The sequence below is a fragment of the Paramormyrops kingsleyae genome, chromosome 8 (genome assembly GCF_048594095.1).
Source record: "Paramormyrops kingsleyae isolate MSU_618 chromosome 8, PKINGS_0.4, whole genome shotgun sequence".
Lineage (NCBI taxonomy): Eukaryota > Metazoa > Chordata > Actinopteri > Osteoglossiformes > Mormyridae > Paramormyrops > Paramormyrops kingsleyae.
This window is the reverse complement of record NC_132804.1, coordinates 11,174,609-11,191,035: the sequence shown is the minus strand read 5'-3', so window position 1 is coordinate 11,191,035 and position 16,427 is coordinate 11,174,609. Positions and strand designations below refer to the sequence as shown.

Sequence of the window (16,427 nt, the reverse complement as noted above, 5' to 3'; positions counted from 1 at the left end):
CTGCTCAGATCTATGTCTGACATTTTACACACTTAGGACTGCACCCATTTACACATTTAGATAAATGTCAATGGTCAATTCAGATAAATGCCAATTAAATACTTTTAAAAGCAACTGTAATTTGAAATGGAGGTACAAATCAGAGCCCCTTTCAGACATAGACTGGCATCCGGAACTTTTCCAGACGTCACTCAGAGGGGCTGTATGTGTGAATGCAAATGTCCGAAACAATCGTACTGGATATTTAATGGACTTTACACTCCTAGCTCCCTAGAACAAATCCCAGATCATTTCTGATTAATGCCCTTGTTTAAATGGAGCAGGGAACTTTCCAGAGAATTCACCTTGAGCTAGTTGACATTTTTATAATGTGACTGCCGCAAAAATATAAAAATACAAGCAGTCAGAAAATTCTGTCAGTAAGGGCCGATGCCAAAATCGTCTGACAGATCCAAGGGACGACAAGAGACTCAGTTGTGTATAATTAGATTGCAAACTCACTACATGACCGTGGTGTTTTCCATACAAAAGCACAGAACAGCAAACACCTTTGATGCGCTGTAAACAAAACACTGCGATTTCTGCAGCATACCTTACAGTCACGTTCCCCCTCCTGTATGCCACCCCCACGCAGCACACGTGTGAAAGGGCAACTCCAGGAAATGTCTGGACATGATCCTACGGAAAATATCTGGAGTTTATGTGTGAAAACGGCTTTTACACTGAGGATAATACCTAGTCATCATGAACACAGCGATTCTTCATAATGTAGCTGTTTCTACAGAACTACCTTCATATGAACTGTAGAGATGTGAGCATCCTTTGCACAGCAGTGTGACCTCCGTCCAGGGTCAAAACAAGGAAGCATCGCTCTGTAAGGAGAACGTTTTGACTTCTCTAGCATGCAAGACATCAGATGGAGAAGCATTTTCTATTTAGCCAGGAAACAGGTTTTTCCACTATGCCATTCACTTTTTTTTTGAGAATTCACAGTGCAGTGGTTCACAAGCAGATTTGCTGCAGTGAATTAACCAGCATTTCAAAATAGTTACTGTTCAAAAATAAGCACAACACATGTCACTCATGTAGCCATTTTGTGCGTTAGAATAGAAAGACCTTTAGGTTATAATGCATGGTCAGAGGCTCCTGGGCTGTTTCAGTTTCCAGAGCCCCCCCGCCCCCCCCCCGCCCCCCCATTATTTTCATAGATGATAAAACTTGACAGATGGGAGGGGGGTGATGGTAAAAGTTTTTTTTAAGGCCTCTTTGTAGCGGAAGCCCGTGCATTAAAGTGGTCCTGTCTGTGTGCTTGATTTAATACATGTATGTCATGTAAAGTGTGGTCTGATCAATAAAGGAAGAGACTATCAATTTCAGAAGGGGGTCAACCCCCAGAGCAGTACCTACAGGTTTATATATGACATAATCTGATCAGTTCAGTATTAAATCCATAATCATTCCCAAACACATATGCTACTAGTGTAAAACGTTTTGGGTTTTTGTTGGATTCTTTTTCTGAATAGTGAAAATTCAATGCTTCACATTAAAAGTACAGTGATGTGCCCACACTCAGTACTTCACATTAAAAGTGCAGAAAGGTGACCATTCTAGCATTTCACATTAAAAGTACAGTGATGTGCCCACACTCAGCACTTCACATTAAAAGTGCAGAAAGGTGACCATTCTAGCATTTCACATTAAAAGTACAGTGATGTGCCCACACTCAGCACTTCACATTAAAAGTGCATAAATGTGACCATTCTAGCATGTCACATTAAAAGTGCAGATGTTTGTCCATTTTCAGAGCTTAATTTCGAAAGTATAAAATGATCAGAAGTGTAGAAATGTGCCCATTTACAGAGCTTTATATTATTAGTATAAAATGTGATCACTCTAAAATTGTAGAAATGTGCCCATTCGTAGAGTCTGTCACCATTAAAAGTCTCCAAGTAACAAGGTAGATAATGAAACACACTGCAGTCCTGGCCGCAGGGATGGAGTACAGGCAGGACCTGGATGAGAGGCAGTCTCACCTCAACGACTTCCTTCTGACTGCCTGCAGTAAATCCTAATGCACTTTCAACAATTAGCTCTAAGCAGAAAAGGGGATCACAACACAGGTCATATGGGAGGAGGGGCGGATTAGGGGCAAGGAAGAGGCAGGACTGATGGCTTCTGACATAAATTAAAGTGGGTCACAGTAATCGGTCAATCCTGTCCGGGTACCAAGGGCCCAGTGTCCTGCATTGTAATAATACCACTCTACGGGACACTCAGAATGGGCATCTACCCTAAACCAGTGTTTCTCAAACCAGTCCTCAGGCCCCAGACGGTCCACGTTTTTGCTCCCTCCCAGCTCCCGGGGAATTGGGAGAGAGCAAAGACGTGGACTGTCTGGCGATCCCAAAGGACTGGTTTGAGAAACACTGCCCTAATCCATTCCTTATGGGTATTAAATCACTCTCTGATCATAAATGCACAGTAGTAGATCTCCTATTGGGATTTTTGCAAACTTTTAATGTTATATCGCTATGCTACCAGGATTATGACAGATAAGGTGCGTAAGGGAGGGGTGACGTGTGCTAATAAATCAACTTGTACATGAAACATGCGTGATCCACCATGAACGCAGCTGATGTTGCTTTGGGAACTAACGTAATAAAATGTATTGCTTCTACATAACAGGTATACTATTCATCTACAGGCAGAATCTAATTAAGTGTGTAGTTTTAGTGGCAACCTGGTAATGAGGTTAAGAGCATAAGACATGGGTCATGTGACCACAGAGCGTGATGACACAGACGTCAGAGGGACAGGAATGGACAAGATTAGTGGCCCGTCCAGATGGCTTCCTGTTATAAATTTTACATGGACGAAATTAAAGACAAAATGACACATTTAAAAGGCACGGAAAACACTGGAATGTCATTTCATAGAAGGAAATGGGGCGTTGGGCAGCACCTGGGGGCACCAGTAGGTGACACACACACCTTAATAACCTATGTGCGATTTCGAAAAACCAACTAGCCCCACTGCATGGCTTTGGACTGCTGCAGGAAAGCAGAGAGCCCACAGGAAACACAATGACCAGGGTTTCCCCCAACCCCCCCCCCCCCTCCCTTTGGCTCCCCCTGCTGTGAGACTCCTCCCCTGCCCCTCATCCCTCCCGTTGCCCCCTGGCACGTGGCACATAGATGGAACAGAAACACTAAGATAAAATGCACTGTCAAATGAAATTTACCCAATTAATAATATGCAACATGCAATTAAGGTAAGAGACCTCAAGTCATAAAATTAAATTGACATGCAATCATATTGCGATAAGAAGATCATTTCGGAACGCGACTCCCCCTTTTGGCGTCATGGAGAAATTGCAAGTGCAAAACCTGAAGCTCTATTAACGACAGAGGTGTCACTGGTTTTTTTGCTATTTTTTTCCTTAAACATTGATGCATATCATCTTTCGTAAATTCGAAATACTACCACCGTTTCTGTGTAATTACTTACATAATCCCTATGTCTTGTGATTGTTTATATTAATCAGTCATTAATGGAAATAATCTAGGGCATTACAAGCTACACACCACCAATACCAGAGACATATTTTTGCCTGATATGTAATAATAATAATAATAATAATTTTTAAATGACTGTAATGAGTTGGCAAAAGGGCTACCATAAAGGGAGGGTCCCAAAATGATAGGATCCCTAAAAAAAATTGGAACATAAATGAATTACTCTGGGTTGGGGGCCAAATATGATATGCTTTCATAGGCTCCGAACCCCCATGACCCTGTACAGGAGAAGCAGGTATGGAAAATGGATGTATGGACAGTTTACCGGGTCTTTCTACTCTGTACGGCACCTTAACGAGGTCAAAGGGATGTCAGTTCAACCCAATAGTCTATTAAACAAACATACTGTTTATTTAGACTGTAATGACATGAACTTTACATTAATGTTTTGTGTTTCACATTGATTTTAAAGATATGTATTTAAAAAAATAACTTGACAATATATGTACTTTTATATAATGATCTCATGGCTTATGTCAAAGGACAGTTTTTTTATCACTAATATCACTGTTTAATCACTTTGTCACTAACTTTATTTATTCTATAAAATTGATTCACCAGTTATCCTTTTCTTAGGTCTTACTTTTCATGATAAATTCATAAAGCTTCTTTTCAATTCATTTATTGCCTGAAAGAAAGAAAACAGGCAGGGCCACAGATTAGTGTCTCAAACTAAAATGACTGATGAAAATCGTTCAAAAGAAGAAACATTCCCTTAAAGAGTTAATGGTTAAGTTATCGTCACATTTTAGTGTCACATTTTCTCGAGTCCTTACTATTACTGCAATAACATTTGGATTACAGTTACATGCATATACTAGGTTGGATCTGATCACAGCAGAATACTGATAGGCTAAAACCCTACGGAAGGAAAACAAAACGGAAGCCTTGCTCGTGCGAGGCAGCTTGTACAGTTAAAATCTCAAGATAATCCTCTCAGAAAGAAGATTAAAGGACATAAAAATGTGTGATTAGCCACCTTAATACCCTTGCCTAGCGATTCAACACTGCTTGGGTCTTCAGTGGAGATTAGATTACCTGGGATTATCATTCGCCAGCTTTTTAAATGGAGAGCAGAAGTTGGAAAGTTTGTGCTTCAGAAGTTTAATGGGAGAGTGTATGTTTGTAAACCTTCATTATAAAAGCATCCTGGATACACCTCTGCTGTGAAAAACAGCCATTCTGGAACAGGGTCCAACGGGAAACATCAAGCAGCAAGACGAGTTTTCAACTGGACACGTTACGTAGGAGACAGAGCTGATATCAACCGAAACTTCAATCGAAAGAGCTAGGATCCTTGGACACGTGAGTCAGCTGATTAGCAGAGAAGCACAATGAGGTCCAATGTCTCTCAGGTGGAATTCCAAGAGGACTTCTACATTCCCATTCCCTTGGACACCCACAACATCACGCTGCTCAGCCCTTTTTTGGTGCCACAGGATCACCTGGGTCACAAGGGGGTCTTCGTAAGCATGGCCGTCTTCATGTGCATCCTTTTCATTGTGGGCACGTCCATCAATGCCCTCACCATTGTATGCACGGTGAAGTTCAAGAAGTTGCAATCCCACCTCAACTACATCCTGGTCAACCTTGCTATTTCAAACCTACTCGTGTCACTGATTGGGTCCTCCACAGCCCTCTGCACCTTCATATCACGGTACTTCATACTGGGACCCTTCATGTGCAAGGCTGAAGGTTTCTTATCTACTCTGGGAGGTAGGGATGTCATCTGCCATCCGTGGTGCTAGCTTGTCTGTTTTCTCTTCATACAACCAAAAAAAGAATGATGGGATATTTAAGATAGCAGAATTCTGTTTGGCAACAGACATGTCATGAAGGACAAATTTAGAGCAGAGCCAGAAGAAAAAAATACATAGAGAGATATTTTGATTACAGACACAAGGGATTACATCCCACACAAGGGATTTCTGTCATATGTAGGATGTATTTCAACTACATTAGTAAAGGTAATTCCATCTACTCAAGATGCAGAAGATGTAATGGGAGTCGTATAATAATAAAATTTAATTAGCGATGTTCAATTCATTCCCAAAGCTGATTGTGATTGTTCAATTTATTTGTACATGCAAGCTTTGGGCCTCCATTAAATTGTGCAATCAGGTATCAGTGTGCTGCGATGGGCTGGCCCCCCATCCTGGGTTGTTCCCCACCTCGTGCCCGTAGCTTCCGGGATAGGCTCCAGGCCCCCTGGCTACCCAGAAGGATAAGCGGTTTGGAAAATGGATGGATGGATGGATGGTATCAGGGTGTAACATCCATTACATGTAATCTGACCTATGTCTCCTGTGCTGCAGGAATGGTGAGTCTGTGGTCTCTCTCAGTGGTGGCTGTCGAGAGATATCTGGTCATCTGCAAGCCAATGAGCTCCTTCACTTTCAAGAACACCCATGCTCTGATTGGCTGTGCAGTCCCCTGGATATTTGCATTAATCGCTTCTCTACCTCCGCTGTTCGGCTGGAGTAGGTAAGAAATCGCCATCTGCCTGCCTGCTGTTCCTTCCGTGGTCCCAGATCCTAATTTTCTGTCCCTGCACAGATACATCCCTGAAGGTCTGCAGTGCTCCTGTGGGCCTGACTGGTACACCGTGAACAACAAATACAACAACGAGTCTTACGTCATGTTCCTGTTTATCTTCTGCTTCGGTTTTCCCTTCAGTGTCATAGTCTTTTGCTACAGTCGGCTGCTCTTCGCCGTCAAAGCAGTGAGGATGAGTCATTTCCGTCACATGATGCAGACGCACAGAAATCTTCTCATGATACTGTTCCTCTATTCATTCAGTGCCTTCTCTCCATTCGTTTACAAAACAAATTAAGGTCCTCTCTGCTTGTACACCTGCATATTCACACAAGATAAGTACACTCTCAGAAAAAAGAGAACCAATTTGTACCTTTGCTGGTCACTGGGGCTGTATCCTCCAGGGTCAGCCAATTGTACCCTAACTGTAGGTAAATGTACCTTTTAGTCTAAATTAAAGTACAGAAATGAACTTTGAGGAACATGCCCAAGGTACAAACAACATTAATGTACCATCAATGGTACAAAAATGTTCCTCAGAGTCCATTTCTGTACCTTAAAGGTACAAATACCAACAGCTACGGGTAAAGTCTGAGAGTGTATGGAAGAAAACTGGGTCACTTTGGATCACAAACCTCAAATCTTTTACTCATAAACTCCTTAAAATGACTGATGATTTACCACACTTTCGATTATTAAATAAAGCGCTATGGTTTTACATACAGTATAGTAACGTTACTAGTATTAGTTATTAGTTTCCCTTAGAGCATCATGTCCACAGTGCCCTGGTGTAATAGATGTGGTTGCTGTTGTGTGCAGTCGATGCCCCAACGTGATACAGCCTCTCTGTCGTGCACGAGGTCGCCAAGGTTCAGGAGCAGTCGGCCTCCACCCAGCAGGCCGAGAGGGAGGTGACCAAGATGGTGGTGGTGATGGTGCTCGGGTTCCTAGTGTGCTGGCTTCCCTATGCCATCTTCGCCTTGTGGGTGGTGACCCACCGTGGTGAGATCTTTGACCTGCGGCTGGCCACAATCCCCTCCTGCCTGTCCAAAGCATCGACCATCTACAATCCCATCATCTACGTGCTGATGAACAAAATGGTGAGGCAGCACTGCGCAAATGATAAAAGACCAGCTTTTCAAATAGCAAGTGCTTTCATTTCTTTTTTTAACATCAGTGTCTTCGTATTTTGATTCCTCTGTATTATTATATAATTATTGTATTGTTTTGGGTTATACATTCAGTCGCATAAATATTAAGCGCAACGATCACCTTCTGAAGGTAAACCAGGCATCTGAAATCCTTTTAATCTAATTGGCTAAAACCAGACTGCCAACTCTCTCTTTCAGTTCTGCTCATGCATGATAAAGTTGGTTTTCTGTGGCAAGAATCCCTTTGGAGTTGAAGAGGAGAGCTCCGTATCACAAAGCACCCACGTCTCCTCTGTCTCCTCTAGTCAAGTGTCACCCTCGTGAACCCAGCTACACAAAGTCCTTCTTTGCTCTGTCTGCTGCCCCCCCCCCACACTTTCTTCATCTCAGAAAAACAACAGAAAAATCCTTAGCTGTAGACAGTGTCTCCACACTGCCCATTATCTTGACAGAAGCCAATGAATTGATCAGACATTATCAATTAACAAGGGCTAGTTCAGCTGACTCCTTCAGTAATCTATCTTAACGTCTCCCCTCAAAATCTACAGTTATCCCTATGATGCTCTTTTCTAATCTAGGTTGGCTGACCTTATATATCACCATCAACATTCATGCTAGAAAAGGACTGAATTATATCAGTGACCGATGGCACTTGTGTAACATCTCGTCAATGTTGTTTCCTGGGTGCATTTAAAGGGGAATTACATTCTTACATAACCTCTGGATACTTTGTAACACGCACTTAACACGAATATTGGTCTTTTTGGGAAAAAGCATTTCCCACTTCAGTTTTACCTGACTGGGGCTCTTATTGTGATGATTTTATAGAAAGATAACACATTATTTCTTGTATATAACGTAGAGAAAAAACAATCCTAGCTCTTGATACTCAGTGTGTGTCATTGTCGTTTAATTTTGTTCACTGAAATGTACACTTCTGCATGAATTATATTGCGTGCACTGTGTCATACCTGTGGAAGAATGGAGTTATTTTAATAAAGTAACTGCAGCCATTTATTGCAATAAAGGCGATATCAGAAGCAACTGACAGAAACACGGGTTGAATGGTGCTTTTGTGGTTGTACTGGCGACGATGAAAGCAAACCAGTACTGCGAGCAATTGGATGCCAGCGAAAACAGACAGAAATGAGAGAAAGGACGAGATTTCTGCGGTAAAGGACACGCCTCGTACAATGAAACTCAATTCTCATGCATTTATAATGGCACCTTCTGTAGGAACCATTTAAATTTATGGGGAGAAACAAGAAAAAAAATGTAATTACAATACAGCTAATTTATAATGGATAGACTGCTGGATCGAGCATTAGGATTTTCAGTGTCGAATATGATATTAATATACAGAGAAATTCATATTTAGTGGAGACTGGATATTGTCTAAATCTCAGCAAAAGCACACCATAAAGGAGTCACTTAAACATTAATTCAAAACATTTAGAAAACGTTTAAAAATCCTCATTAAGTAATTAAATGAAATGTGGTTACAGAGTATGACACATTGTGACAACCAGTCCAGTAGTATCCCTGTTTTTAATGTGATTTAAAAATGTTTTTTGGTATATACACTATATTAATATTTTTCAGGCTAGAGACACTTAACCTATGTGGACTGAAGACTGCAATGACCTGAAAACGTGCACAACTACTCGCATGATCAAGTAAATCACTTTGATGGGGAAACAAAAACGTGAGAAAAACAGCAGCACTATATATAATCTAGGAAAATGGTACCCAGGCCTGAGTTTTCCAGCATGGAAAAATGTTCTAATATTTCTAGGTGACAAAATTGATTTTTTTGTTGCTGTTACATGACACAAAATCTATAGGTATTCAGGTAGAATACATATAGAATACAGTACATTTTTAGAAATAAAATTAAAATAGAATTTAAAAAAAATTGAACACACAATTAAAACAGAAACATAGTAACTCTTACAATTAGTCGCTGCTCCAGATTTGCAAATTTAACATTCACAGTTTCAGTGCATCTTCGTCTTGGCAAGCAGCCTCTCTCACACGTTAGCCGTCTCTCGCAATCTCGCCTTTCTCGCAGTACATTTCTAACTTTTTTGCTGCCGTTAGTTTAGCATTTTTAATAATGAACCCAAGTTTTATTTGTGAATTTTCACATTTTCGTCGACCTTCCAGCCAGTACAGCTGTAGTCCCCTGAAAGCAGGAAGCTGTTGAAGTCTTGCCTGTAAACGTGAAAACCACCCACCCCTCATGACCACTTCTCACCTCCAAGAACAGGACAACATGCCCCAGACACCCTTGCAGAATATACTGGTGCCCAGTATGGCATAGCAAGTACAATATACCATGCAAATATAGCCACACCCTCACTTAATCTGAGGGACGTCCAGCTTGGACCATAATGCATTCATTTCCCATAATAGAAATTTAAAAGTTTTTTTTTTAAAGTTAAAACCAGGGGTGTTTCTAGCTATTGAAAAAAAATCATGGGCTAAGTCAAGTTGACCCTGAGCATGACGTTTTGTTTTGAAGGAAGATTGACATCGGGACTAAAATTCTCAGGACCAATCTTAAAATACTCTTAAAATACTCTTAAAATACTCTTAAAATACTCAGGGCTAATGACGCCACTGGTTATGACAGTCTGGGGTCACTTTTCACTGTTGTGACATTCTAGGACCAAGAGGGTACCTATTTTTGTGGCAGAATTTAGTCACTCACACTGTTCTCCATATTGGATGCTCTGTGATTAACTATCCCAGTCCCCCCCCCCCCCACCTTCTAAATATGTACATATTCACCCAGCTATTGCATCCACCCTGTGGGGGGTACAGCTGATCCCCATGAATGGATGCCTTTTTTTTGGATGGAGGGGCCATCATCAGTGTCTCCTGCCAGACTGGAACCCAGACAGCAGAATTCCCGCTAGGAGGAGGACAACCTGTAGGGTGAATATGCATGTTCGACATCACTGGATACATTTACTTGTATGTACTCACATACTGTAGAACCAGCAAACAGCGCAGTTAATACCACACAAAACACACACAAATAAACATAAGGTTAGTAATGCTAACACAATGATCATACATAATTATTATCTCAAGATCTCAATAATTCAAAATATTTACAAAATTGATTTTATACATAAATCTTCACCAAGCTAATCCTGGTCATCCTTCGCGATTGCTTACCTTGTCCCATCTAATTAGAAATCATAAATTACTTAATTACTAACACTACAGTAAACTTCATGCGTCCTCTCCTTCCCCCATGATGGAAATACTCACCCTGCCGCAGCCGCCTTGCTCCAGAACTGTATGTCCACCAGAAGAGTCATACCTGATTATGATAATCAATATAAGTCTCTAAAACTGTACGCCTTTATGAAAGAAATTAAACCACAAACCGCGTAAAGCCGAACAAGAGGCAGCGTGTCGGGGAAATGCGCTCTCGTTGGATTCACACGGTCAGTGCGGTTTAAGTTGTTTCGGGGCGCACATGGTCCGGCGGGGGCGCCCCATCAGCACCGGCCGCCGACGTGAGCCGGGTCCAAATCCAAGTTCTGCTAGTAGTGAACTCCTGACCAGCGGCGCCCAGTTCAAAGCTAGCGGAATTCCGGACGTGCACCCGGGGTAGCTGGGCGGATAGCTCCGTTCACCTTTCGGGGCTTCCACTAAATAAATATATTTATAGTTATTTTTTAATCAGTGTAAATCACAGCTACAAGCACGGCCCTGTCATTAACCGACCATCTCTCAGGAATTCCTTTTAAAATAGCCTATTTTTTTTATATACAGAACCGATTTCCATCATTAAAAAAAAAATAGAAAACATTTCAGCTTGACATTTAATCACGTAGGCCAACGTATTTCATAAGCTATAGACAGTTATACGCTGCATGTAATGTAATAATCACGAAAGGTTTTGTCTCTATGTAATTATTATACATTTTTAGAAACTCTACTACAAAGAGAAATCTCCCAGGACTACAAAGGACGTCTTGCCAAATTACAATTAAACCTCATGAAATAAACCAAATTTGAACTCATTTTGAAACAGAAGTATATCCTAATTACATATTTTCTTTTGTTGCGAAAACGCACAATAACAAATTAAATAAATTTTACCGGTAATATTTTATGAAGTGTGTATTTTTAAATAATAATAATGTATGCCTATCTACAGCTTCATTTCAAGTATTATTGCCGTCAATTCCTCTACCTTCAGACCTCTTCCAGCCATTAAGAGGACACCAGGAAAGACAAGACATGGTACAGAGATTAAAACTAACAGTCAAAGGGGTTTTGGGATAAACTGTCCGTTACCTGAATTGAACCATAAATCCTGTAAGATTAAGGTGTTTCTGTGTGCAGGCATGTCAATACCAATCAGGATAACAGATGCCAGGGGCATCCAGCACCCCAATCGTCCAAATAAGCAGCTTTGGTCAAATGGAAAAGCTAAAAACTTAACCTAGATTGTCTTGGTAGTTTTATTTGCAGGCATGCTTGGAACTAAGAACTGGGATGTGAGAACAACTCTGTGCTCTTTTGTTTACTGGATTCTTGGTTTACCAGTTTGTCATGCATTTTAGCCAAATGTTAATCATACACTTGTAAATGTGGAGATGTTGTAAAGACAGGGCATTCACTCATTAAAGTCATCGCTGAGTTTTGAGCTTTGCTGGTAAACTGTGCTCTTCTTTATCTTCTCTGGTTTCGCAGGAGCCATATGGTGTGATGCCATGATCCTAAAATTTCAAAGATGATCCCTTGGCTGTCGCCCCAGTCCACTGACGTTCACCATCATCACTGACAGATAACCCAGAGTTCCCTGCCGACGTGAGCCGCGCAACCAAGCGAAGTAAGGTGACCGGCATCTATGCCAAGTAAGGCCAGAAAATAGATGGATTAGCTTGTTTCACATCTCCTTCCACCTCTGACCGTATTAGGTCAATGGAAACGCTAATCCTCCGCATGTAACGTGAAGACAGGTATAAAAAGGAAATGTCAGACACTTCTGAGAAGGCGCGTCGTAGTCAGCCTTGGGTGAACGGCACTGACCAGCCGGGAGAACAAGCTAAGACATTGGCTTGTGTCCTCAGAGTACCAGGGGGCACAGTGGAATGGCAGAGGAATGGGGAAGTGTGGTGTTTGCGGCCCGGAGGCGGAACGAAGAGGAAACCACACGGGAGTCTATCTTTGTGTACACAAACAGCAACAACACCAGAGGTGAGAATGACTCTGCGACTCTCTCACCACGTCGCTGCTCTGTCAGTGAAAACTATGGTCCACTCTCGTTTTACATCCAGAAGCCTAAAATGTTTTTAGTGTTGCTTTTCTAGACAGATTTGCTGGTGTAGCGTTGTACAGCTCTGGAAAAAATTGAGACCACAGCATTTTCCGTTCCCCTCATTTCTCAATGTATGCGTATGCGCCTGTGTGGAATATGCATTTTTTGCAATCTCCAGCCTGGTTCTTCCTTTCTTCTCATTAATGAAGAGCTTCTTCCTTGCTTTACGGGTCTTCAGTCCTGCTTCTAGGAGCCTGTTATTAACTGTCCTAGCAGTGCACTTCACACCACTTAATGTCTCCCATGCTCTTTGAAGGTCACTTGAGGTCATCCTCCAATTTATGAGGCACTGCTGGATTAGTTAACGGTCATCTCTGGCATTAGAAAGTTGCTTCTGCCCTCTATCTGGCTGCTTTTTGGTCATTGCCAGTGTCTCCTGCTTCACCTTGTTCTTATGTTCTGCTGTCTTAGAAACCTTGAGCCTAAAAGCAGCCTGCCTCGCAGTGTAGCCTTCTGGCAGCAGAACCAGGATTAAACCAGGATTTATAAATTCAGATTTTTTAATATAGAGTGGTCTCTTTAACAGAGCTGTATAAAATCTTTGGTTTCATTGGTGAATGTAAGCAAGTGGTCCTGAAGCTCCCACTGGGTTTTCGCACATGTTCTCTGAATTGCTAATCGCTTAGCCTATTTCAGAAAAGTCACAGCAATATGACAGTTTAATAACATACAAATAACAGCTTCTGAAAGCTTTATAAAACAGTAGAAAATGATATGGTATTGTTTTGACCCAGGCTAAAATCTATACTCATATATGAGTAACTTTGTCACGTCTGGCTCGTACGATCCTCGTGTGTGCCACGCCCCCCTCATTACCTCGTGTTAATTCCTGATTGTGATCACCTGTTGCTTGTTCAGTTCAGCCTGTCTGGTGTATTTAGTCCGTGTGTAAGTCCGTATGCGTCAGAGTTGTCATTGAAGTTTCGTAATGTCTGTTGCCGTCTGCTCTGTCTCTCTGAATAAACCCCGTTTGTCCGTATCTAGAGCTCCGTTCGCCTGCTTCTCCACTCGCCCGCTCGCCCACGTGACAAACTTCATGTCACTTCATGTTTTTTTTAGATCTTTCATGCTGTTCCATGTTTCCACACAGGTCCCTTTGAAGGCCCGAACTACCACATTGCTCCCCGATGGGTCTACAACATCGCCACAGTTTGGATGTTTGTCGTGGTCGTATTATCGACCTTCACCAACGGCCTGGTGCTGGTGGCCACAGCCAAGTTTAAGAAGCTTCGTCACCCGCTCAATTGGATTCTGGTCAATCTGGCTTTGGCGGATATCGCCGAGACGCTAATTGCCAGCACCATCAGCGTGATCAACCAGATCTATGGCTACTTCATCCTGGGGCACCCCTTGTGCATCATTGAGGGCTACACAGTCGCTGCCTGCGGTAAGTAGCCCAGTGTACGAAGGATGCAGTGCACTATGCGCTGATACAGCGTATGGGAATTTCACTGTGTGCAAGACCAACAAACTACAAATAATCGAATTTGTGCTGTATTTATTCATTTGTCATTAGCAACTTTAATATCTTCCTCCAGCTGTTTTCTAGATTATATCCGGTTCTGCATGTGGTACAACATCAGTTTGCTCCACCATTTCTTCTAACAGGCATTGCAGGTCTGTGGTCACTAACTGTCATCTCCTGGGAGAGGTGGATAGTTGTCTGCAAGCCTTTTGGAAATGTCAAGTTTGATGAGAAATGGGCAACAGCCGGAATCGTCTTCACCTGGGTGTGGTCCCTCTTCTGGTGCGCACCACCCATCTTCGGCTGGAGCAGGTGGGGTGCTTTGGATTCTCCGTATTAAAATGGAAAATGAGACTGCAGAGAAGGATAAATTTAAAGATGAATAATGTTCTCACATCTTCCTGCTTTCTTCAGGTATTGGCCCCATGGCCTGAAGACTTCCTGCGGGCCTGACGTCTTCAGCGGCAATGAGGATCCAGGTGTTCGGTCCTACATGGTCACCCTCATGCTAACCTGCTGTATTTTGCCACTTAGCATCATCATCTTCTGCTACATCTGCGTCTGGATGGCCATCCGCGCGGTACGTGATGCAAACCTCCAGTCCTTTCTAACATAACCTCGCTGTAGCAGATCATCTCAAATTATTATCCACAAATGAGCCTCAATTTCTATAATCAGCACACTTATTCCACAAGATATTCATGACAGTTAAAAGGAACCTGAGTAAAGAAAATACCAGCAATATTTTCACATCTTATATGATGCCGATACAGAATATAATGTCTGCTTTGTCATCTTTCCAAGTCAGTGTCTGATGGCCATCATGAAGCAGCTCACATCAGGGTGGCATTTGCCCGATGGCTGAATCCCCTCTTGAACACTGACTGTCTTCCACCTTTCACAGGTTGCACAGCAGCAGAAAGACTCAGAATCCACACAAAAGGCAGAGAAGGAGGTCTCCAGGATGGTGGTCGTCATGATCATCGCGTATTGCGTGTGCTGGGGACCGTACACATTCTTCGTCTGCTTTGGCACGGCCTACCCCGGCTACGCCTTCCACCCTCTGGCCGCGGCGATGCCTGCGTACTTTGCCAAGAGCGCCACCATTTACAACCCCATTATCTACGTCTTCATGAACCGGCAGGTAAGCTATGACATCGGCCGTCCGGCCCCCTCAGAGTGCCCGTCTTTCTGTGTATCCACAAAGCCCCCTTCTCAGACCATTTCACAACATGGCTTGACCTCGGTATTTTCTTCCGCTAGTTCCGTGTCTGCATCTACCAGATGTTTGGCAAGAAAGTGGATGATGGCTCTGAGGTGTCCTCCACTTCCAGAACAGAGGTGTCATCAGTTGCTCCAGCGTAATCGCCCCGCCATATCGCTCACCACGGGATCCTGCCTGGACAGATCTGTTGACGAAGGAAGGAAACATGGAAAAGAACCAAAAAAGGAACTGCTTGTCTATACTGTATATCTTGTACTTTCCAACACCTTCCCCAAGATTTCCCAAGGAAAATTTCAGGCAGTCACAGCATGTGTGTGTAAAAGTAGTCTTCTCACATTTCTGCAGGGAAAACCCTTATTTTCCCACAGTCAGATTCCTTGTAGGTTCAGAAAGAAAGTGTGACCAACCATGATCAATTGGACTCTGTAGGGCTGTTATAACTGAACGCCAGCATTGTCAGATCATGGAGGCCTTTCAGAATGAATCTGGCAACAGTTTCTTTCCAGAAGCTGTAAAATAATGAAGAAATTCTCAGAACTAAGACAATAGGCATTAATTACCATTGGAAACGTGGTCTCACGGCCATGTGAAAAGATTTTATGAGCTTATTTATCATTTTCGCTCCAAGAATTATAATTACTGACATCATATTCTATAGGAATATTAGTTAGGTAGATTTGTCTTTGATTGATAACTTGCAATCAATAAAAACATTTAAAAAAAAAACATGTTAAATAGAAGAGAATTTATATGTATGTAACATTTTATGTTTTCTGATGAAATAAAAATGTGCAGCAAGTTTAAAATACAAAGGGTCTTGGTTTTGAAATACATATAACATTTAATTCACATACATATAGCATTTAATTCACATACATATAGCATTTAATTCACATATATATAACATTTAATTCACATACATATAGCATTTAATTCACATACATATAGCATTTAGTTCACAGGCCTGGAGTACAATTTGGGGGATGTTTTTTTTATTCACCTCCACTCTCCTCACGTAATCTTGTTTCTCTGAGTTTTTCTATAGTCCCCTGTCTTCCTGACCTGTCTACCCACCATAATGTTTGTGTATGTGATGTTTGTATATGTATGGTCAGGTTGATGGCCAGTT

General features: G+C 42.0%; 2 protein-coding genes across 6 annotated transcripts; both read left to right on the top strand.

Moving 5' to 3' along the window:
- The first annotated feature begins 1,964 nt into the window (after positions 1-1,964).
- opn1sw2 (opsin 1 (cone pigments), short-wave-sensitive 2) lies at positions 1,965-7,585 on the top strand. 4 transcript variants are annotated; one of them, XM_023837539.2, is made up of 6 exons: positions 1,965-1,979; positions 4,931-5,291; positions 5,891-6,059; positions 6,132-6,297; positions 6,971-7,210; positions 7,460-7,585. In XM_023837539.2, the coding sequence occupies exons 1-6, from the start codon at positions 1,965-1,967 to the stop codon at positions 7,583-7,585; spliced, it is 1,077 nt and encodes a 358-aa protein (XP_023693307.2). The 4 variants fall into 4 exon arrangements, with proteins under 4 accessions (XP_023693307.2, XP_072571305.1, XP_023693306.2 ...); XM_072715204.1 differs by lacking the exon at positions 1,965-1,979 and adding an exon at positions 2,228-2,236 and having other exon boundaries at positions 4,946-5,291; XM_023837538.2 differs by lacking the exon at positions 1,965-1,979 and adding an exon at positions 3,813-3,843 and having other exon boundaries at positions 4,944-5,291.
- Positions 7,586-10,124: 2,539 nt separating this feature from the next.
- LOC111857084 (red-sensitive opsin) lies at positions 10,125-16,033 on the top strand. 2 transcript variants are annotated; one of them, XM_023837583.2, is made up of 8 exons: positions 11,384-11,527; positions 11,981-12,119; positions 12,361-12,487; positions 13,699-13,995; positions 14,217-14,385; positions 14,488-14,653; positions 14,978-15,217; positions 15,337-16,033. In XM_023837583.2, the coding sequence occupies exons 3-8, from the start codon at positions 12,382-12,384 to the stop codon at positions 15,436-15,438; spliced, it is 1,080 nt and encodes a 359-aa protein (XP_023693351.1). In that variant the 5' UTR covers positions 11,384-11,527; positions 11,981-12,119; positions 12,361-12,381; the 3' UTR covers positions 15,439-16,033. The 2 variants fall into 2 exon arrangements, with proteins under 2 accessions (XP_072571302.1, XP_023693351.1); XM_072715201.1 differs by lacking the exon at positions 11,384-11,527 and adding an exon at positions 10,125-10,201 and having other exon boundaries at positions 11,981-12,487.
- Positions 16,034-16,427: the final 394 nt, after the last annotated feature.